The sequence below is a fragment of the Dreissena polymorpha genome, chromosome 6, assembly GCF_020536995.1.
Source record: "Dreissena polymorpha isolate Duluth1 chromosome 6, UMN_Dpol_1.0, whole genome shotgun sequence".
Classification (NCBI taxonomy): Eukaryota; Metazoa; Mollusca; class Bivalvia; order Myida; family Dreissenidae; genus Dreissena; species Dreissena polymorpha.
The window spans coordinates 25,818,132-25,842,536 of NC_068360.1; the positions used below are offsets into that span (position 1 = coordinate 25,818,132).

General features: G+C 35.5%; 1 protein-coding gene across 4 annotated transcripts in view; it reads left to right on the forward strand.

Annotated features, from left to right (window-relative positions):
• The first annotated feature begins 5 nt into the window (after window positions 1-5).
• LOC127833859 (DNA excision repair protein ERCC-5-like) overlaps window positions 6-24,405 on the forward strand; it is a 28,017-nt gene continuing 3,617 nt past the window's right edge. For 2 of the 4 annotated variants that reach the window (XR_008027655.1, XM_052359337.1), the window contains exons 1-14: window positions 6-65; window positions 1,806-1,907; window positions 3,163-3,338; window positions 9,088-9,296; window positions 10,365-10,434; window positions 13,154-13,297; window positions 13,809-14,871; window positions 15,241-15,832; window positions 16,300-16,381; window positions 17,253-17,372; window positions 20,160-20,347; window positions 22,555-22,817; window positions 23,073-23,175; window positions 24,125-24,209. Coding sequence is in view for 3 of the 4 variants with exons in the window: in XM_052359337.1 (XP_052215297.1) it covers window positions 1,820-1,907; window positions 3,163-3,338; window positions 9,088-9,296; window positions 10,365-10,434; window positions 13,154-13,297; window positions 13,809-14,871; window positions 15,241-15,832; window positions 16,300-16,381; window positions 17,253-17,372; window positions 20,160-20,347; window positions 22,555-22,817; window positions 23,073-23,175; window positions 24,125-24,209 (3,183 nt within the window). In the remaining variant the exon portion in view is untranslated. Of the gene's footprint in view, window positions 80-323; window positions 489-1,805; window positions 1,908-3,162; window positions 3,339-9,087; window positions 9,297-10,364; window positions 10,435-13,153; window positions 13,298-13,808; window positions 14,872-15,240; window positions 15,833-16,299; window positions 16,382-17,252; window positions 17,373-20,159; window positions 20,348-22,554; window positions 22,818-23,072; window positions 23,176-24,124; window positions 24,210-24,405 lie in introns of those variants that run through there. The other 2 variants (XM_052359339.1, XM_052359338.1) reach the window with 2 other exon arrangements.

The window sequence follows — 24,405 nt, forward strand, 5'->3', positions numbered from 1 at the left end:
GCTGAGGTAAATTAATCTCAACAACATCAACAATATCAATTACATCTCTAAAATTAAGTTCATTGGTGTGTTTAAAAAAGTATTTAACATAGATAGGCCTAATGCATATGTTATTTTTTGATAGTGGAATAGACAGAATGTTACACTCAATTTTCGTTCGACTGTTTAACTTGTAGATATCGATTGTGCATTACTATATATTTCGGACAATAAACTTTCTGGACAAATTCATAAATTAATTGTATTGTAATAACCTGTCAAGTTGGGGACTTATTAATGATTGTATAATGTTCATTTCAAAATGCAATTATTAAAAAATCAGACAAAATATTGTTAATGATGGAATGACAGAGTTATTTATCTGACATTTTATAGCCCAAATAAAATAATATGAAACAAAAAATACATGCGCAATAAAATAAGACTTCAAAGAGATCATTTGATATTTCTTAGCAACTGGAAGTGTTGTTTATTGAATACATTGGAATGTTAGATGAAGAGTTTTTGTTTATAAATTCCCTTACAAAAAGAAAATCAAAATAGAAATTAGAGCCCTGTAAGACACCTCATTCTTATCTCATTTTTTCGATACATGTTAGAGCTTCATTCACTTGAGTTGAATGCTACAAATTAGTTGTACTTATTTTTCTTCAAACTGAAACATTGTGATTTTTTATTTTGTTGTAGTGAATTACTTAAGGCGGTCATTTGGAGCTTTTTGACGTGTATTCATTTGACTCGAAAAAAGCGCTGGTCTTGATTAGTGTGTTTTAAATCAAAAATGAAAAGCTTAAAAGGACATCGTTATTCTTTAACTGTTGATGCAAAAAGTCTGTTTCTAATGAATATGAACTTTTGTGTGGAGTTGAGTAGAAATGTAAATCTCTTAGAACCCACACAGACTTCAAAAATAGGCTACTGTGCAGCTTTTAAAGGGGCCTTTTCACAGATTTTGGCATTTTTTAACTTATTCATTAAATGCTTTATATCGATAAATGTAAACATTGGATCGTAAAAGCTCCAGTAAAAAATCAAGAATAAAATTAAAAAAAGGAAAAGAACATTGTCCGGACCAGGTTTCGAACCAGTGACCCCTGGAGTCCTGCCAGAGTCCTGAAGTAAAAACGCTTCAGCCTACTGAGCTATTCCGCCGAGTACACATGGTGAACGTATTTTATACCTGATATAAGCAATCTTCGTAGTTTCACAAAATTTAACGACAAAAACAGAACTCTCCAAATTATTCAATCGTTTCGCGTTGCAACGCTTTATAATTTTTAGGTTTTAAAATCGTCAAAAGATGCATATAATGGCTCTATTAGACCATGGTAAATGTTCAGTATTACTGTTTCCTCACAAATATCATAACTAAAACGAAAATTTGCGAATCTGAAACAACTTTTTTCAATTTTGTCAATTTACCAAAGCGTGAAAAGATCCCTTTAAAATCATTTATTTTTTGTTAAATACAAATGAAGGGTCTTTCAGATTTTTAATTTTGATTATAACTCATTAATTCAAATGCAAAATTTTGACATTTGGATTTTGAAAACACGGTATACACAAGTTTTTTTTCTTTTAGGCTTCACAGTTTAATAGTTTAATGTTCAAAATACAAATCATGTTAAATAATATGTGTATATTTAATTGAATGACAGAGCAAATACTTCATTATAATTGAGTGCAAATATTGGTCTTAAATGAAATATCTACCAATTTCCATTGAAAAGATACATTGAAAAATCATATGATTTTTTAGAATTTTCAAAAAATGAAATACAGTATTGTATTGTTTATTTCTACAGCTTAAGAGACCAGTATGGGAGTGCATGGGCTATGGCAGCTGCTCAACTCCACTGGCAAGCCTGTACCCCTGGAGTCACTGGAGGGGAAAGTGCTGGCTGTGGGTGGGTACTTGGTCACAGTTACTGTACTGTGGTTTTCATTGAAGGGATCTGTTCACAGTGATTTAAGATTTCGATTGAAGGGACTTTTGTTATGGATTTTAGTTTACCGTTGTTCACAGTGATTTAGTTTTCTTAAGTTGAAACCTATTTATTTTACCTTGATTGCATTGAGATCCTCAGGCTTATTGAAAGGCTCTCGAGTTTGTTTCATGGGCCAAGAACCAGTACTTGGTGTCTTTGGGGGAGATCTAAAGAACGCTCCCACAGTGGGGATCAAACCCATGACCTGGTCGCTAGGAGGACACCATGACCTATGAATTTAGTTTTCTTTGAAGAGATCTGTACACAGTGATAGTTTAGTTTGAAGGAATCTGTTCACAGTGATAGTTTTCTTTCAAAGTGACATGTTCACAGTGATAATTTTCCTTTTAAGGGACATGTTCACAGTCACAGTGAAAGTTTTCCTTTAAAGGGGTATGTTCACAAAACAAAGTATAGAGTGTTTGTAATATTAATTGTTATCGCACCGTACAACAAAGGCGGAGTGTAGCGTTTGCACTGTCTGTCTGTGTCTTCTCACATCATTCTGTCCAGATGTTCTCATCCTTAAATTCCTGTCTCAGCAAAAGCTTTGCTGGTTATTGATGGATTTTAATATAACTTTGCACAAATGAAAACCCTTAAAGACAACGAGTGGCCATAAAGAGCTTTAAAGTTTTTGCCATACCCTTTCCATATTTTGATGGCTTTTAATAACATGGCACAAATGTTTATCATCATTAGATAACTTTTGTATGTAACACCTGTCTCCAGACCTCAAAGGTCAAGGTCAAACTTAAAAGTCAAATTTCAAAACAAAAGACAAATGTGGGGACCTCTGTGTTTTATCGGCACATATTTGATTTTTAGCTTAGATCTGGTTTTCATACCTTATAGTATAAAAATACTTAAGAAATGTTTTTTTACTTTGTGTATTTATATTAACCTTTCATTTCTCTAGCACACATACTAGTATTTACATGATTTTAAAGGAGATTGACTATAAGACTTTGTCAAAATGTTTGTGTCAATGTGGTTGGTTTCTTAATTAACTTGCTCTAAATACGTTTTAAAAAATCCATATAAATGCGCCTGTTTATTGAAAACAATACTTATTCCTAGAGAAAAAATGCTTTTAAGGAGGCTTTACCATACGACCGGGTATGGACCTTACGCCAGTTTATATATATTGACAAAAACATTTATTATTACACAGATGTCAGCGTATGGCTGCACCAGCTCTCCAAAGGCATGCGTGATAGCTCCGGCAACCCTCTGCCAAACGCTCACCTCCACGGACTCTTCACTCGCATCTGCAAGCTCCTGTACTACCGGATCAAGCCTGTGTTTGTGTTTGATGGTGGTGTGCCTGTGCTAAAGAAGCAAACTTTGGTGGGTGTTACTGTTGCAGACATCTCTGAAGCTCAAAAATATACGGGCAGTGCTCTGTGAAAAAGGGGTTTAATGCATGTTCGTAGTAGTGTCGTCCCAGATTAGCCTGTGCAGTCCACACAGGCTAATCAGGGGCAACACTTTCAGCATTAAGGATATTTTTTGTTTCAAGAAAGTCTCTTCTGAACCAAAATCTAGTTTAGGCGGAAAGTGTAGGCGGACAACACTTAACGCACATGCACTAAAGCCCCTTTTCTCAAAGCACGGCACATATCAACTGTTTTTAGCTCATATGAGAACAAGTGTTTGTGCTCGTGTTGAACTCTTGTGGTCAGTTTATGTCAGGCATTGTGTGGTATCTGTCGTCACTTTTGTAAGCTTTCAGCTCATAACGAGGCCACCAATCTTGGTGAAACTTGCTAAAGGCATTTATCTTGACAATATCTAGGTCGATTTTGAAGATGGGTCATGTGCTTCAAAAAATAGGTTACTTAGTTAAGTCGTAGACAACACCTTGAAAACACTCTGGAACCCACATTTTTCATCCAGTCTTTATCAAACTTGGTCAGAAGATTTATGTTGATGATATCTAGTACAATTTCACATATGATGAACATGTGTCAAAGGTCACCCGGTTAATGATAGAAAATTATTATTACCACTCAAGAAGCCTTATTTATGACCTTATCTTGATTAAACTTGAAAATATGGGTTAGTTAATAAAAATCTACCTGTAAGCTACAGTCATATATTAGAAAATAATTTTACCACTCTAGAAGGCACATTTGTTCATCTAGTCTTTATGAAAGCTTCTCAGAATGTTTGTCTTGAAAATATCTAGGTGGAGTTCAAATGTGGGTCAGGTGCATCCAATAACAATGTCAACAGGGCAAAACTTAGAAAGGTGCTTGTTAAAAGATTTTGGCATGTTTTGAAGTTTGTCATTAAATGCTTTAAATTGATAAATGTAATCATTGAACCTAAAAAGCTCTAGAATAAAACAATTAGATTAAAAAATAAAAAAAGTAAACCACTTCTGGGCTTGAACCAATGCCCTTGGAGTAAAAGTCTAGCGAATTAACCACTGGACCATCCGTGCTGTAGTACTGCTGTTATAGTTCATGATGTGTTTTTAACTTAATATAGGCAATCCTAAAATGTAACAAAATATAAATGTAACAATATAACTTTCCAAATTATTCGATTGTTTCATGTTTGTAACTCTTTATAATTTTCAGGTTTTTAAATCGTCAAAAGATGCATATAATGGATATTTTAGAGCATGGTAAATGTTCAGTATTATTGTTTTCATGCAAAAAACATAACAAAAGCAAAAATTTGCAAATCTAAAACAATTTTGTTTCTATTTTGTCAATTCGTCAAAATATGAATAGGCCCCTTTAATCTTATTTCAGAAACATGGTCAGAATGTTTTCTTCACAATATCTATGCCATTTCAAATTAGAAACTGGCCACATGCGTCCAAAAAGTAGGTCAAATTTTAGAAAAGCCTGTTAACAACTTAGTCGTTATGTTTATCTTTGTTATATTAAAGTGATATTATGGGCATCTAACAGTTTATAGGTGTCCATTGCAACCTTTGTTTATTTTTGGTGTTTTCACTTCATATACACTTATATTTGTTAATGCAGCATCAACATACTAAAGCAATATACCGGAAAGATAAAAATATTGCATTTGAATATAAACCGTACTTTCGTTTGACAACTGATCATGCATGAACGATTCTAACCTAAATTTAGTTTTAGTGCAGATTCGTTCATACGACACAAAGACACTATCTTGTTTTACGGATCATTTCAGCTTACAGGACTGGGTGAGTCTCGTAAGAATATCGAATATAAATATATTTTTATTAACAACTAGCAGCACGATGAGTTGCAGATAATTGATCAGTAACCACATTTTAACTAACTCTTTTGACCTGTTAATTCTTTTCAGCTCAATTCAACAGTGCAAAATGCCCATAATATCACTTTAAGGTCATTTTTTAATCCGATTCAATCAGGGTTGAAATCTAGGCCACCGGGTGTACTTTTAACTCAAGGGTTGGAATGCTTCATGTCCATCATGGCCTTCATGTTTTAAAAATATTATAATTGGTTAGACTGCTATTAGTGGCACTGAAAAAAAAACATTTGTTAATTTTTAGATTTGTTTACCTGATCTTTACAAAAGATTTGGGGAGTAGCATATAGTCGCCGCTTCGTCTGTCCGTGCGTGTGTGCGTCCGTCCATGCACAATTTTTGTCCGGGCTATTTCTAAGCAACTAATGACCGGAATTCAATGAAACTTTATGGGAAGCTTCACTACCAAGAGGAGATGTGCATATTATCAGCCGGTTCTGGTCAGATGATTTTTCACAGAGTTATGGTCCTTTAAATTTTCCATTAACTGTACATGTAGTGCAATTCTTGTTCGGGCTATTTCTCAGCAACTAATGACTGGAATTCAATGAAACTTTATGGGAAGCTTCACTACCAAGAGGAGATGTGCATATTATCAGCTGGTTCTCGTTAGATGATTTTTCACAGAGTTATGGCCCTTTGAAATTTTTCATTAACTGTACATATAGTGCAATTCTTGTCCGGGCTATTTCTCAGCAACTAACGACTGGAATTCAATGAAACTTCATGGGAAGCTTCACTACCAAGAGGAGATGTGTATATTATCAGCCGGTTCTAGTCGGATTATTTCTCACAGAGTTATGGCCCTTTGAAATTTTTAAGTTGCTAAACCATCCATCGTATTATTTTGTCCAAAGTTTTGCCCCTCAAGACGTTTCCTTTTATCTGAATATATAGTGCAATATTGTGACAAAAAAAAAACGTTGGGGAGCATCACCCGTCTTCGACGGTTTCTTGTTCTCATCAGTTTGGGAATATGACATGTACCCATCAACTTAGGAATTGTAGCATTAATTTTCTCTAAAATATAGATGATACTTGTCGGGTTTGGTCGAATATCGATTTTAATTAACCAGTGATCATAGAAAATATTATTTCTACATGTATGATCACGAGTGAATTAAAATCGATATTCCACCAAATCCAACAATTTTTTTTTTAATTTTATGCTTACAAATGATTATTTTTGTATTTTTGCCATTCAGGACAATATAATTTACCATTGGGCGCCCCATGTATGTTAATGGGAAGCTCAATCGCCCTTGGTAACATTGGCGGGGTCACAATGGGGAAACCAAAGATATCTTAAAATAGTTCCGGTCAAACAATGAAAATTATCAATAATTTTTACTGTTATTTTTTACTGTTTGAAACAGTGAAATATCAGTTTTAATTCACTGATATTTCTCTATAAACCATTGGAAAGCATAAAATGATATAATTTATTGTTTCATGTATAAATTGTGAACTATTAATGGTAAAACTTATATTAATGATCTATTGGGAATTTTTGTTCTGGATTCTGGGAAAAAAATCCATTGTGAATATTACCCAATAATGGTTATATATCAGGCCTTGAAGATCACAGCAAAGTAAACTTACATTATTTCATTTATTACAATATAAGTCCCATCATGTTAAGTTCGAAATAATTTTTGCATTTCCAATTGTTTACCAATACAATCATTCTTATTTAACTCTGGTATTACACAGTTTCATAAAGTAGCCGCCTTCTTATGAAGGTGTGCCCAATGTGTTTTCTATGTCCAGTAACAACATGAATGCAAAAGGATATGATTATGATAATGCACTCAGCAAATAATTTAGCCGACAGTAAATTGATTTCTATGTAAGCTGGGTAAAGCACAGATATAGATAGATGCATGCATCTGACAAAATGTTTATGGAGGTAGAAAGAATAAATAAGAGCAGTTAATTACCAAATGCCAGTTCCTTCTTTTTCATTACTATATTATATTTTTAGGTTATTAGCTCACCTGAGCACAACGTGCTTATGGTGAGCTTTTTTGATCGCTTTTTGTCCGTCGTGCGCCGTCAACATTTGCCTTGTTAACTCTCTAGAGGCCACATTTATTGTCCAATCTTCATGCAATTTGGTCAGAAGATTGGTCTCAATGATATCTTGGATGAGTTCGAAAATGGTTATGTTTGCTTGAAAAACATGGCTGCCAAGGGGCGGGGCATTTTTCCTTATATGGCCATTTATATATGGCTATAGTAAAATCTTGTTAACACTCTAGAGGCTACATTTATTGTCTGATCTTCATGAAACTTGGTTAGAAGATTCATCCCAATAATATCTTGGACGAGTTGGAAAATGATGCCGGTTGGTTGAAAAACATGGCCGCCAGGGGGCGGGGCATTTTTCCTTATATGGCTATAGTAAAACCTTGTTAACACTCTAGAGGCCACATTTATTTTCCGATCTTCATGAAACTTGCTCAGAAGATTTGTCCCAATGATATCTTGGATGAGTTCAGAAATGGAAACATTTGCTTAAAAAACATGGCTGCCAAGGGGCGGAGCATTTTTCCTTATATGGCTATAGTAAAATCTTGTTAACACTCTAGAGGCCACATATACTGTCCAATCTTCATGAAACTTGGTCAGAAGATTTATCCCAATAATATCTTGGATGAGTTCGAAAATGATGCTGGTTGATTGAAAAACATGGCCGCCAGGGGGCAGGGCATTTTTCCTTATATGTCTATAGCAAAACCTTTTAAACTCTCTAGAGGCCACATTTATTTTCCGCTCTTCATTAAACTTGGTCAGAAGATTTTTTCCAATGATAACTTGGATGAGTTTGAAAATGGTAACCTTTGCTTGAAAAACATGGCTGCCAAGAGGCGGGGCATTTTTCCTTATATGGCTCTATACATGTATGGCTATAGTAAAATCTTGTTAACACTCTAGAGGCCACATTTATTGTCCAATCTTCGTAAAACTTGGTCAGAAGATTCATCCCAATAATATCTTGGATGAGATCAGAAAAGATGACCTTTGGTTAAAAAACATGGCCGCATGGGGGCGGGGCATTTTTCCTTATATGGCTCTAGTAAAACTTTGTTAACACTCTAGAGCTAGGTCACATTTATTTTCCGATCATCATGAAACTAAATCAAAAGATTTGTCCCAATGATATCTTGGATGAGTTCGAAAATGGTTTTGGTTGCTTTAAAAACATGGCCACCAGGGGCGGGGCATTTTTCTTTATATGGCTATATATGGCTTTAGTAAAACCCTGTTAACACTCTAGAGGCCACATTTATTGTCCAATCTTCATGAAATTTGGTCAGAAGATTGGTCTCAATGATATCTTGGATGAGTTCAAAAATAATTATGTTTGCTTGAAAAACATGGCTTCAAAGGGGCGGGGCATTTTTCCTTATATGGCTATAGAATAAAATCTTGTTAACACTCTAGAGGCCACATTTACTGTCCAATTTTCATAAAACTTGGTAAGAAGATTCATCCCAATAATATCTTGGAAGAGTTCAAAAATGATGCCAGTTGGCTGAAAAATATGGCTGCCGGGGGGCGGGGCATTTTTCCTTATATGGCTATAGTAAAACCTTGTTTACACTCTAGAGGCTACATTTATTTTCCGATCTTCATGAAACTTGGTCAGAAGATTTGTCCCAATAATATCTTGTTATCTCAGGTGAGCGATTTTGGGCCTTTCAGGCCCTCTTGTTGATATTTTGACTTTAATCACAAAAATAGATTCACTTGAGGTGTAGCCCTAATGTGCATAGCTTTAAATAAGTGTTTGGTGGTCTTATAATCTAAATTTCAGGCTGCAAGGCGCGGCAAGCGTGAAGATGCAGAACAAGCAAGCCTCCAGATGCAGCAGAAGATTCTGACCAATCTGATTCGCAGTCAGGCTCTTCAGGAGGCTTATGGCATTGAAAGTGCACTAATTGTACCTCCAGCAGTGAAGAGCTCTTCAAAGGGAAACAAAGATGCAATTTTTGAATTGCCTCCTCTGCCAGAATCTTCCAAAATGTAATAATAACCATCATATTCTTGTTTTGTTTTTTAAAAGATGTTAAACCTAAATGTAAGCATTAACTTATGCTATATTATGTATCCAGTAAGAATTCAGTAGTTGGGCTTTGCAATGGTATATTAGGTCCTGGATTTGATTCCAACTCAGGCACCTTTCTTAAGATTGCTGATAATGACTCCAGGACAAACTCAAGATTTTCTCTATAAGCCTAAGGTGCAATCTAGCCAATATGTATTGATTTTAAAATGTTAATCCGAGGAAACTAGCAATCAAATTTCCAAAGACATATTCCTAAGGAGATTTTATTATGATGAAATAATATTGACATAATGTTACTTTTATAATGTATGTTACTTTATATTTTGTTTGGGTCACTGAAATCTTGACATCATGTTTCCCAAAAACATCACATTTTTATTATCCAATACAGATACTTTGATAACAAATAACACATTTATTGTTGTGCTATTTTATCTGCCAATTATTTATTTTGTTACAAAAATAATATATTAATCCATCAACTTAAGTAAGACGTAAATAAGTCACAGTTAAAACATATCTTTAACCAACATTAAATGACCGCAGAAAGTATTTAAGCCTACTGGAACCAATTGTTAACAATATTGTTGGTTAATTTTCTAATGTACATAGCTGTGATATTTCTCAGTGAACTTATAACTGGCCTAAATCAACACAAAGATTTTCACTGCAGAATTAAGCCTTCATTTAGCAAAGTTCATGCCAGTTAACTAAAGAAAAGTGTCTCCAGCCTTGTTTTAACCCGTTCCCCATCAAAATTAAAGTGAAAATGGCTTTTTCAACCAGCATAAAACCAGAACAGCCTGCGAGTAACTCGCAGTCTGTTCAGGTTTAATGCTGTTTGCTGCTCAGCAGTATCTATGGGATGGAAATGAAGCCTTTGAATCTTGAATCTGGTAAGAAAGGTCTTTAATTAAAATTTAAATTTGTAAGGAACCACAAATGCGTCAAATACGTATCTAAGTGGTAAAGGTTTATTTAAACCAACAGTTACACAGATTTGAACAGCTGGTAGTTTCTGTCAGGTTCCTTTCCCAGAAGAGTGACACAGATGATATGTTTACAGAAAGACAGGAACTACGAGAGATTGTAGAGGTATGATCTGTCGGCAAACCTTTTTTTATGAACATTCAAGGTATAATATTTGTAAATTATAAATGTTTTTGATTTTGATATTTTGAATGCAATTTGTTTGATAAATGTAAATGATGCTGCATAGATTTAGTGACTACCTACATGACCTACAGATAAAGTTTAAGTTTTGTGTCTGTCCATTGAAATTGATAAATTTACACGCCTTGCACTTCTTGGACTAAACAATTTTACCTAAAATTAAACTTTTCCGGAACTTTGAATTGGGAAAAAGCTGCTGTGGGGCGTCAAAGTGCATTACAGAGCACTGTGTTCCACAAACACAGCTCTTGTTCATTTTGCTTGTTTTTAACATAATTTATGCATTCTGTTTTAGCTCACATAAGCACAATGTGCTCATGGTGAGCTTTTGTGATCGCCTTTTGTGCGGCGTCAACATTTGCCTTGTTAACACTCTAGAGGCCACATTTTTTCTCAAATCTTCATGAAATTTGGTCAGAAGATTGGTCTTAGATATCTTGGATGAGTTCGAAAATGATGCCGGTTGATTGAAAAACATGGCCGCCAGGGGGCGGGGCATTTTTCCTTATATGGCTATAGTAAAACCTTGTTAACTCTCTAGAGGCCACATTTATTTTCCGATCTTCATGAAACTTGCTCAGAAGATTTGTCCCACTGATATCTTTGATGAGTAAAAAATGGTAACCTTTGCTTGAAAAACATGGCTGCCAAGGGGCTGGTCATTTTTCCTTATATGGCTATATATGGCTAAAGTAAAATCTTGTTAACACTCTAGAGGTCACATTTATTGTCCAATCTTAATGAAATTTGGTCAGAAGATTCATCCCAATAATATATTGGACGAGTTCAAAAATGATGCCGGTTGTTTGAAAAACATGGCCGCTAGGGGGCGGAGCATTTTTCCTTATATGGCTATAGTAAAACCTTGTTAATACTCTGGAGGCCACATTTATTGTCCAATCTTGATGAAATATGGTCAGAAGATTTGTCTTAATGATATCTTGGATGAGTTCAAAAATGGTTACATTTGCTTGAAAAACATGGCCGCCAAGGGGCGGGGAATTTTTCCTTATATGGCTGTATACGGCTATAGTAAAATCTAATTAACACTCTAAAGGCCACATTTATAGTCTGATCTTCATGAAACTTGGTCAGAAGATTCATCCCAATAATATCTTGGACGAGTGTAAAAATGATGCCTGTTGGTTGAAAAACATGGCCACTACAGGGGCGGGGCTATTTTCCTTATATGGCTATAGTAAAACCTTGTTAACACTCTAGAGGTCACATTTTTCTTTCCGATCATCATGAAACTTGGTCAGAAAATTTGTCCCAATGATATCTTGAATGAGTTTGAAAATGGTTTTGGTTGCTTTAAAAACATGGCCACCAGGGGTGGGGCATTTTTCCGTATATGGCTATATTATATGGCTATAGTAAAACCTTGTTAACACTCTAGAGGCCACATTTATTGTCCAATCTTCATGAAATTTGGTCAGAAGATTGGTCTCAATGATATCTTGGATGAGTTCGAAAATAATTATGTTTGCTTGAAAAAAATGGCTTCCAAGGGGCGGGGCTTTTTTCCTTATATGGCTATAGTAAAGCTTGTTAACACTCTAGAGGCCACATTTACTGTCCGATCTTCATGAAACTTGGTCAGAAGATTCATCCCGATAATATCTTGGATTAGTTAAAAAATGATGCCGGTTGGTTGAAAAACATGGCTGCCAGGGGGCTGGGCATTTTTCCTTATGTGGCTATAGTAAATCCTTGTTAACACTCTAGAGGCCACATTTATTTTCCGATCTTCGTGAAACTTGGTCAGAAGATTTGTGCCAATAATATCTTGTTATCTCAGGTGAGCGACTTTGGGCCTTTCAGGCCCTCTTGTTTCTTATATGGCTATATGTGGCTTTAGTAAAACCTTTAGAGGCCACATTTATTGCCCGATCTTCATGAAACTTTGTCAGAAAATTTTTCCCAATAATATCTTGAATGAGTTTGAAAATGGTTTTGGTTGGTTGAAAAAAATGGCTGCCAAGGGGGATTGGCATTTTTTCCTTATATAGCTATAGTAAAACCTTGTTAACACTCTAGAGGCCACATTTATTGTCCGATCATCATGAAACTTGGTCAGAAGATTTGTCCCAATGATATCTTGGACAAGTTTGAAAATGGTTCCGGTTGCTTAAAAAAAACATGGCCGCCAGGGGACTGGGGCATTTTTCCTTATATGGCTATATATGACTTTAGTAAAACCTTGTTAACTTTCTCGTTTAATCTTTGACGCCTATTTTGAAAATCGTCATATTTCCAAATTGTGAACTCTCTTTAAAAGTGGGTAATTTTAAAATCATTTAAGGTAAAAAAACTATTCATTTGGAGCATGCGAATGGCGCTGAATTTCCGCCCCAAATAAGCCTTAACCCTTTCCCACTCAGAAGCGAAGTGAAAATGGCTATGTGCAAACAGCATAAAATCAGAACAACCTGCGAGTAGCTTGCAGTCTGTTCAGATTTTTTACTGTTTGCTGCTCATCAGTATCTAAGGGTTGAAAATAAAGCCTTTAAAACTTGAATCTAAGAAGGTCTAAGAAGAAATTAAATTTCTAAAAGACCACAAGTGCGTCAAATAAGTATCTAAGTGGTAAAGTATTAAACCAATCACTGTCTGTATATAAACTATAATATGCATTCAGGACCAGTTTGGGGACCTACAATCAATAGATGTAGAGTCAGACTGGTTCAAGTCCCTGCCACTGGAACTGCAGCATGAGATCATCACTGACATACGACTCAGCCGCAAGAACTACAACCTCTCCAAGATCATAGATCTGCCGGATGTATGCTTTTAATAGACATCATATCATGTTTTGAGCAACATGGCAGAATCATTTTTTAAACTTTACGAAATATTCAAACCTTGTAAGTTATGAATTGAATATTGGCTTGCTGAAATGCTTAGTGCCTTTTTTATTTTTGACAGATTCACAAGAGCAGAGCATTCAATCTGTATGATACTATCACAAAACAAGGTTATAAATTTAGACCAGTGTGAGGCATGAGAAATCTTGTTTCAATTGGGGCTTTTTTGTAAAAAATAGTTACTAATTTTTTTATTGAAAAATAGGATTTCTCTAGAATTTTATACATGTTGGTTGGCATTAGGTGAATAGAATTACATCTTTGCCGTAGTTTAAATAATTTAAATGTAACAGAAAAAAACATCTTTGCCGTAGTTTAAATAATTTAAATGTAACAGAAAAAAACTAGTAAAAAAATCTCCAGAATGTTTGTTGAGTTGTGAGTGTTTTGGCTTTTTTCATTATTATTTGGAGTTGCAACTCTTTACAGGATTCTAAAGAGTTCTCCAGTTTCCAGCTGGCAAAACTCGTCAAACACAACAGACTCAATACAAGACTTGACATCTTACGAAAAGATCTGAACCAGAGGCAGACAAAGTCCTTAGCAACCAAGTATGGAGCGAAATTCAGTGACTCCGATGAAGTCTACTCATCACGTGTGTTTTCTGAAGATTATTCCCATTATATTCTAGCCAAGCGGAATGCTGCAATTCATTTCCAGGGTAAAAGTGTGGATGAGAAATCTACTCTCTCCACTGTGAAAGAAGTTGATGATGTTAACACTGTTTCTAAACCTGCTAAGGGATTTGTTGATGAACTCGTCGAAAGTAATGAAGATGACTTTGAAATCAGGGAAGTTACATTTCAAGCAAGTCAGTCGGCAACTAGGAATGATAAAAGCAGAGGAAATGGCGAAACAAGCACAAGTGGAAAAGGAAGAGTAGATGCTAAAAAACAGTTTCCTGCTTCAAATTACATGAAAGTAAGACAGAAAAAAGATAAGTTCAAGCCTATCATTGAGATTGACTCAGGGTCAGATGATGATGATGATATTGGACCGTATGTTGACATTACTGATAAAGCCAAAGATGCAATGGACGGTGACTCTGAAGCAGAGGATCAGGATAGCGATCTACAGCTTGCAATTCAGGAGTCATTCCAGGATCAAAGCAGTGGGCTGTGTAGCCTAATGGGAACTAATAAAGTCGATGAACTTGATCAAATTTCTGTTACGGGTAAGAGCTCAAAGGCGGTCATTATTGTCAAAGATATGACTCCTAAAATCAAGGGATCAGTTGTTGTTACTGATGAGGTTTCTCGTGTGGTAAAAGAGTCGAAGAGAGCTGACAAGGGAACAAGGACAGTGTCTGATGGCAGAAAACCAACCAGAGATATCTTTAAGAGGAAAATCTCCTGCCTTTCTGATAAGTCTGTAGCCAGTGATACCGAAGCTAAAAAGATCAAGGTCATTGGAGAGTCTGATGATGAAGAATTGGTCGAGGAAATTCCAAGAGATGATGAACTCTCTTTAGACAAGGACTCAGAGTCAGATGGTAATGTTATTTGAGAATGTTTTTTTCTATTTGCAGTCTATTTGTAAATAAAGTTATATAATTTTACATTAAACATGATTTTCTGTTCAGATTGTTACAGATTAAAACCCTGAACATGCTAGTTTTGCAATATACACAAATGGTAACAAATTGTATTTTAAGATAAAACAATAATAAATCAAATATTATGTTCATTTTAACATGAGCAGACTACATTTTCTTATTTTGAAATTCAAAATAAGTTACACTGTTACAGAATGAATTATTCCAACTGCTAGTAGTCAATGAAACATATCTGTTAAGTGTTACTTCATAGTGCATCACTCACATATTGATTATTGTCAGATAATTTTTACTTTTTCTTTCCAGACGATTTCATTGAAGTTAAGATCAACATGGATGAAATTAAAGAGGATGAGTTGTTCCCAGTCAGCATTTTTCAGACAAATATACCTGACACAGAAGACAGTCCAGCAATGGACGATGACAGCGAAATAAACGTTTTGAACAAAAGTTCAAGATTGTCTGCCAGATCTGAGTCAGCAATTGACATCATACCAAACCTGAGGTCTTCAGCCATTTTAAAACCAGATATTGCTGAAAAATCATCAGTAAAGATTCATTTGAACCATGAGAAGAAAGAATCTGTCTTGGAACACTTAGAAAACTCTAGTAAATCCAAATCCTCCCTGTCTGAGCAAACATCAGTGCAAAATGATAGGGTACTAGCTAAAGCTGACATTGGAGTAGAATCAATAGCTGAGAGGTCCGAAAGTGTAATATCACAGACAAATATAGTTGATGAAAATGATGAACCTGACCAAGAGTGTATTGAACTTGCTGAAGGACATGTTGATGATGTATGCGATACTGGAGCATTGGACGAAATGGAAAACTCAGACTCGGACAATGACATTGTGAAAAGAGTAGATTCACCTGAAGATCATGCTAGTAACCTAAGGTGTGGGCAATTTAATGTTATTGCATGATAATTGCTTAAGAGGATTCACAGTTTGTTTCACAAGAATTTAATGTATCATAGTGAAGGGGTAAAGTTTGGTGAAATAATGCCAAAAACATATTTTTTAGGCAAATTTTTATAATGTTTGTCTTTTGTTATTTTTAAGTCTCTCTGTCACCATTTTGCAAAGTGCTAGTATGTTTGTTTTTTTATTTTTGTATGTTTGTCTTGTTTTAATTTAAGGTTGTTTGAAATCCATTTGTTTACACACCAAAGATATTTGTTTATGATAGTTAAAGTATAGCTGCAATGAAACTTCCTATTCCTGATACAATAAAAATAACAATAACAATGAAACATTGAAATAAAATAAGTCTTATATAAATTACATAATAATAATAAGATGTGAATTAAATTAAACAATGACTTAATTATTGAAGATAAACCTAGATATGTCTACATTTCAGTGACGATGATATTCAGAAAACATCTTCAACAGCTGCCCCTCTAAAATCTGATCTGGTGAGACAGTATGAGAGTCTGAGAGAGGTAAATTTGTTCAAGGACCTTCAACTGTTTGTTTGGGTTTTAGACTCTACATTGTAGCGTATGTGTCTCCCTCTGGGAAAACTGGGCTAAATGCATGTGCATAAAGTGTCGTCCGGGATTAGCCTGTGCAGTCTTCATTTTTCGTTTGAAGGAAGGCTCTTCTTATCGAAAATTAAGTTTAGGAGGAGATTTCCTGATTAGCCTGTGTGGACAGCACAGGATAATCTTGGATGGCACTTTATGCACAAGCATTAAGCGCTGTTTTCCCAGAAAGAAGCTTAAATATATTTGGAAAGTCATGCAGACTCTAGGTCTAAATGTATAAGTCACTCTGTTGTTTGGACGGTAAGTTCGCATGAAATGTTACAAGGTTTTTGGTGTTAACTACATCCACTTTTCTCGAGTTATCAAGATTAAACTTCAAATATGTCATGACGTTAGTGAAGATGTGCTAGACAATTATCTTCATGTTCATGTGTTATTTGCGCTTGAACATATCTAACAAAGTGGTGCTGGGAAGTAGTCATGTTTGTGAGGAAACAGAGGAATGTAAAGACATTACAACAACTTCTTACCGCATGTATTGTTATTTCATTCAGCTTTATTTCGAACAAAGCATATTGTTAACATATTGTGAACCAGAAGGTATCATAAGCATAATGATGTACAAGCAAGGCTGATAAGCCAATTCTGACTTTTGTAGGAATTAATATGTTAGAATTGCAAAATTATTGTTAAGTTTATGATGAGCTCTAATTGTGCTGCACTCTTAATTACATAATTTTGCAAATGATACCTCTCACCTTTCACATAAACCCCTTTACTGGATCCCATAGAGAGAGGTACCAAATGGCCAAGAATTTTATTTCAGAATCGAGTTCGAGCTTTGCGGGACACGATGACTCAGGAGAACCGTCAGTTACGTCTAGACCAGGGCCGACAGGAGAGACTGGCAGTGTCCATCACAGATCAGATGAACTCTGAGGCACAGGTAGATCAACCACAGCTAGCTTAGTTGGTAGAGCACTTGACTAACAATTAACCAAAAACAGCAAGTTATAGACACTCCTTTCTGTTGTTTCTCCATGTGTTTAACACAGCTGATAACTTGAATGATGCAGTGTTGTGTTTTTGTTGACTGGTACACATGTGAACCCATGAATTGTTGACTGGTACACATGTAAAACCATGATCAGTTACTGATACACATGTGAACCCAGCTTTTGTTTATTGGTACACATGTGAACCCATGATTGTTGACTGGTACACATGTTAGTCCAGCTTTTGTTTACTGGAACACTTGTGAAACCATGATAAGTTACTGGTACACGTGTAAACCAAGCTTTTGATTACTGGTAAACATGTGAAACCATGATTAGTTACTGGTACACATGTGAACCCAGCTTTTGATTACTGGTACACATGTGAAACCATGATTAGTAACTGGTACACATGTGAGCCCAGCTTTTGTTTATTGATACTCATGTGAACACAGCTTTTGTTTACTGGTACACATGTGAAACCATGATAAGTTATTGGTACACATGTGAGCCCAGCTTTTGTTTAGTGTTGCACATGTGAACTCAGCTTTTGTTTACTGATACACATGTGAACCCAGCTTTTGTTTACTGGTACACATGTGAACCCATGATTTGGTTCCCAGAGTATTGATCTGCAAGTTCTTAATGGTTAATAAAGGATTTTTGAGTTCAAATCACAGTTATTCCATATAACTTGTGTGGTTACTGGTCATGAAATTCTCAGAATAGAAATACTCTGTCCAACTGTTTTTCTCGTTGAACAGTTTTCAGCAACAAATATGCCTTATATATATGGGATATAAGTACTAGTGTAAGTTAACCCTTTAGACTGTCTGAGGTGGTCAAGATAAAGTGTGGTTAATATGACTAAAACAAGACATGTAAAGTAAAATTTACATTTAATTTAAATTATCATTATTAGCCCAACAACTACATGTACCATTTTAAATTTTTGGTATCCACTAAAGCCCTTAATTATGAGTATACGATTAATTATACAGTAATGTCCAAATTATGTGTACAAAAGTTTGATAAACACTCTTTGAGATGCTATTGTACCGAAAATGTAATTTAACAATATGCACATGGTCTGGTGACAATTTGTATTATCATGTTCAATTTTTTTTGCTTTGCTGTAATTAGGACTTGATTTTTTATTGTTTGATGTTGCATATTAGAAAGTTTTGAAATGATAGTTATGGTAGTTGTCTTTTGAAAATTCAGCAAGAGTCATCTTAGACAAAAATGTGATTACCTTGCCATGAAAGGCTGCTCACTCAGTTTTAAGTTATGATTATCTTTACTGATGATTAATTAAAATATGAAATATTAGAAGAATGTGGTGTTCCCATTGGTTGTATTGTATGAGTTTGATGTGTAACGTTTTATTTCAAACAATCAATTAGTGTGATACAACCCAACATAACGACACACCGATCTCTTTTATTGTCCCCTACCGGTTTCACCGAAGGGGACTTATGGTTTGCGCTCTGTGTGTCTGTCCGTCTGTCTGTCTTTGAGTCTGTCTGTCACACTTTTCTGGATCCTGCGATAACTTAAAAGTTCTTAATATTTTTTCATGAAACTTGAAGCATGGATAGATGGCAATATTGACATTATGCACATCATTTCATTTTGTTCCTACGTCAAAAATTATGGTTGCTATGGCAACAAATAGACTAGAAATACTGCTGAAAATGGTGGTTTTCTGGATCCTGAGATAACTTTAAAAGTTGTTAATATTTTTTCATGAAACTTGCAACATGGATAGATGGCAATATGGACATTATGCACGTCATTTCATTTTGTTCCTACGTCAGAAAGTGTGGTTGCTATGGCAACCAAAAAAAATATTCTGAAAATGGTGGAATTTCTGACAAATTTTGGAGCTGGTAGGGGACTATATTGCTTAACAATTACCTTGTTCTTAAAATCATTACAAGTCACTTATGTCACAAATAATATTTATAGTCCGAACATAAAAATAAGCATATATTGAAAGCATTTACATGTTATCATGATGTCATTTTGAAACGTACATTTTTGACATCATTTATGTGTCGTTCTTTCCTGCTGATAAATAGAAAAACTGTGAAATTAAAGATTTTGATCCTGTAGGTTGTTGTTTATAATGGAAATACCTCATTTTCAAGTCAGAATATCTTTAGGTATATAATGCTGTGAATTCATTGAATTTCATTGACATGAATGTATGGATTCTTAAATTTGGGCATAATGTAGGATCTTAAATTCGCCGATTTTTTATTTTAATGTATACATATTGTATATTTTCTATAAAACAGATCAAACTTAAACATTTGTTAAACAGTTTTGTTGAACATATTAATTTGAGGCTGAACAGACCCACAAAAATTCCAAGTAAAATAAATGTTAGACAAATAACATAGGTTGCACAGTAAATGCTGTTATCTTAAGTTTCATACAATACATCCAACGTGCTGAGTTAACCCTTTCTAGCTCAGAGCAAAGTCAAAATGTCTATATGCAACCAGCATAGAACTGGAACAGCCGGTGAGTAACTCACAGTCTGTTCAGGTTTTATGCTGTTTGCTGCTCATGAGTACCTGAGGGTTAGAAATGAAGCCATCTAAAACTTGAATCTAGTAAGGTTTAAATTTAATTTTATTTTTGTGGGGACTACAAACGCGTCAAAATGCGTATCTTAGTGGGCAAGGATAAAAGGGTGATTAATGTCTCTTTGTCTTGATACAACTCAGGAGTTGCTGCAATTGTTTGGGATCCCATACGTGGTGAGTCCAACAGAGGCAGAGGCTCAGTGTGCGTACCTCGAGATGGCGGGTCTCACACACGGAACCATCACAGACGACAGCGACATATGGCTGTTTGGCGGGAAATGCGTCTTCAAGAACTTCTTCAACCAGAAGAAATATGTAGAGTGCTTTAAGTAAGTGATATCAGTATTGTTTTGATGCTTAGCCCTTGTTGTTAGTTTAATACAGGTTTTATAATGAAAATTAAAATTCTGATTATAAGATTTGGGTATGTAAGGGAGGGGGGGGCGGTAGACAATGAAAGTCACTGTCAATGTGCTCTGTTTAAAACATAATGTTTTTGGTCATAACAGTTGTTTTCATATATGCATGAAGAATGGTCAGTTCCAGGTTATTGTACATGTAGATGAGCTAGAATCACAGAAACTGTTGGCCCCTGTGAAGCCGAGGCAGTTTTCCAACAATTGATTGTGGCTTATGGGGTTCATAACCTGACCTGCTTAGGTCACATTTGAACCAATCTTGTTGACAGTTTTCAACTGTTTTCAACGGATTTTACAAGGCATCTCATCCTCTTATGGGGAAATTCATGTTATTACTTTTTTCTACTTCAGACATTATTGTGCTTGCTATGGTTATAGAATTGCTATGGTTATTATGTGGATCCTGCCACATCTTTATCGTGCTTAAGCTACATGGATGAAAATAATTGAGATACTGTAACCTGCTTTTACTCTAACAACATTAAGACTGTAAGGGAATATTGTTTGCCTGTGACAATCTCTTGTGTGATTCTCATTCAAACCCCAGTTTTAAGCCGATTTCTTTCCATTTTACCATACAAATGTGACAACAGTTATGATATTGGGAAGGAAAGTATAAATTTTTAAGCCTGACATAAACTTTTGTAGTATTGTATCTCATATAGTTATTTTCAGCGGATACTACATTTTTACATTTAACTCTCATTTTGGGGAAAGTGTGATCCTTTAATCATACATGCCATAATTTTTCAGACCAATTCCGGGACATTGAGTTAAATTGTCCGGGACTTTTGCCGATTTTCCGGGACATGTATAAAATGTAGCGATATTTATAGACATATGCATTTTTGGTACGTTTTTGTTTTGTTTCGCACCGTTAATTGCAAAAGTTCGAAAGCCTATCCGAAATACACTTGATCTATTAACGTCAAATTAAACATTACTACTTCCGTTACTAGATACAAGCCACGTGTTTTTAGTGTAAGCGTTCTAAACATAGATGGTGACGTCACTGCGTTATTGTTATTAAAACCGGTGTGTAACGCGTAGTTGTTGATACGCCTTTATTCATTTATAACATTTATATAATAAAAAATACAACAATACAGTACCGTTAGATCGTCAACTCAAATCAATTCACAATACATACAACCAATCACAATAAAACAAATACATCAAAACCGTACCGGTAGATCGTCAACTTAAAATCCGGACAGTTTTTTACTCAACTTCTTTGTTGGTTAAACGTGCGAACATAAACTGCTTTTAATTTTTCACTCAGCGATGTTAGACTTCAGATGTGTGAACAACTATCCTTTGCCCTTACGCAGCGGGAAATAATGACGTAGTAGATTAAAGTCAATTAACAACCACATTAAACAATGCCGCCTTTTCGGTTTGACCGCGAACGTGAAACAATCGATATGATAACAGGACCCCTGTTAATTGATCGATTTTGACACGTAGCGTAGTCTGCCTATTCGGGTAGGCATTGTCATGGAGACGTTGCAGATATACACAGATTCGAGGTGCAGTTAAGCCTAAGATAAGGTACATGTATATATGGATTTTGTAAATTCCGGGACATTTGACAGATTTCCGGGACAGCGGGACAAGTTCTTTATTTCCGGGACTGTCCCGGACAATCCGGGACGTATGGCATGTATGCTTTAATACTGGTGTCGGCTTTATTAAAGAAAACAAGCAATTTTATTAAATGTATTGTGATTGCCCCACAATGTTTATAGGGGCTGCTTCTTGTAAGATAAGTCATCAAAATGTTGTTCCCCTCCTGCTAAAGCAAGAGTTTATCTTACTTTTAACCAATTAATTGGCTCAGTGTCTAGTCATGACACTGTTCTATAATCTCTCTGAGCCTCGTTCTAGGTGGGCTGCTGAAAGTGTCACCACAGATTAGCCTGTGCAGTTGACACAGGCTTATCAGAGAAGACACTTGCTGCCTAAACTGGATTATTGTTTAGAAAAGACTTTTATTATACACAAATTTCAATTTCCGATTAGCCTGTGTGAACTAAACAGGCAAATCTTGGAAAACACTTTATGCATACGCATTCAGCCCAGTTTTCCCTGAACAAGGCTCTCTTTTTTATTGCCAGGGATGTGAACATATCCTGTCAGCTGGGCCTGTCCAGGGAGTCTCTAATCAACCTTGCCCTGCTCTGTGGCAGCGACTACACGCCGGGGATCAGAGGGGTTGGACCCGTGCTGGGGCTGGAAATCCTGGCCGAGTTCTTGGGGCCGGGAGTCTCAGGGCTCGGAAAGTTCAGGGAGTGGTGGGACAATTGTCAGAAGCAGATCACTGTACCAAAGTACGAGTCGAAACTGCGGGCAAAACTCAGAGAGTTGGAATTAAGAGAAGGTAGGCTCATTTCAAAAAAGTTTTATCCCTGTGTAAATAGGACATTTACCCCAATTATTTATGCAACGTGATTAGAAGAGAAAACATGCCTAAGAAATTCATATTGAAATTGTCCTATTTGCACCAAAAAAATAAGATTGCAATTTTGTGTTTTTTTTTGTCCATTAAAGGAATGTAGATCTAGGCATGCATGTTAAATTTTTCTTCTAAAAACTTGAATGAAATGAAATGAATGAATTATTCAATTAACTCTAGATTTCCCGAGCAGTGTGGTGGTGGAGGCATATTTGAAGCCCACAGTGGATGAATCCAAGGAGAAATTCAGCTGGGGCTTTCCTGATGTCGACCTGTTACGACAATATCCTTTCGTATGAGCCTCGCTCTGGGAAAACGGCCTTAATTCACATGCATAAAGTGTTGTTCCAGATTAGCCTATGCAGTCTGCACAGGCTAATCAGGGACAACACTTTCCACTTAAATGGTAATTTGCATTAAAAGGAAGTCGCTTAGTATGGAAAATCCAGTTTGGGAGGAAAATGTCGTCCTAGATTAGCCTGTTTGGACTTCACAGGCTAATATGACATGTTGTCCCTGATAAGCCTGTTTGCACTTCACAGGCTTATCTGACACAACACTTTATGCACATGCCTTAAGCCATGTTTTTCCAGAGGAAGTTGCATATACAAATACATATATGTCTATTTATTTGATGTACATGACTTTGTCATCTATTCTTAAAAGAAGGAACAAGAATAACTATTGACTCCACTCCATACTTATATAATGCACTGACATGGTCAACACAATGCTCTTTGTGTTGCAATTACGTTAATTATTTTTGTGAAAGTTATTATAGAGTTCTAAAATGTCATGTTATTTACACAATTAAAAGCATTAATGATAACATATACAACTATAATGCATCTGTAAAGAAGCTCAATTGCTGTCTTACCTTGATTTAACCCTTTCCTAATAATAAGCAAAGTGAAAGTTGCTTTTGAAACCAGCATAAAACCAGAACAGCCTGCTAGTAACTCGCAGTCTGATCAGGTTTTATGCTGTTTGCTACTCTTCTGTATCCAAGGGTTGGAAATGAAGCCTTTCAAACTTGAATTTAGTAAGAAAGCCTTTTAGGTATTTAATATAATGTCACTTTCTATGGGACTTCAAATACATCAAAAATGTATCTTAAGTGGTAAAGGGTTAAACCTTGTTAGATGTCAAAGAATGACGCCCTGTTTAGAAGGTCAGTCATCATATGGGGATCATGCGTGAAGTGAACTTATACTTTCTTTAACATCAGTTACATTCGCTAGTGCAAAGCTTCGTTGGGACAAGGCTAAAACAGATGAGAATTTGACTCCAGTCATTAAAAGACTTGAGGAAAAGCAGGTACGTCATAATTCATTGTCACCTTTGTTATTATATGTAATATAGTGTAATTATGCCATTTTGCACAGCAGATTCATAGTGTATCTTTTTATTATGCCATTATATATAGCTTATCTTTAACTATGCCATCGTGTCTAGCAGATCCATTGCTTATTTTTAAGTATGCCATGATGTTTAGCAGATTTAAAGAATATCT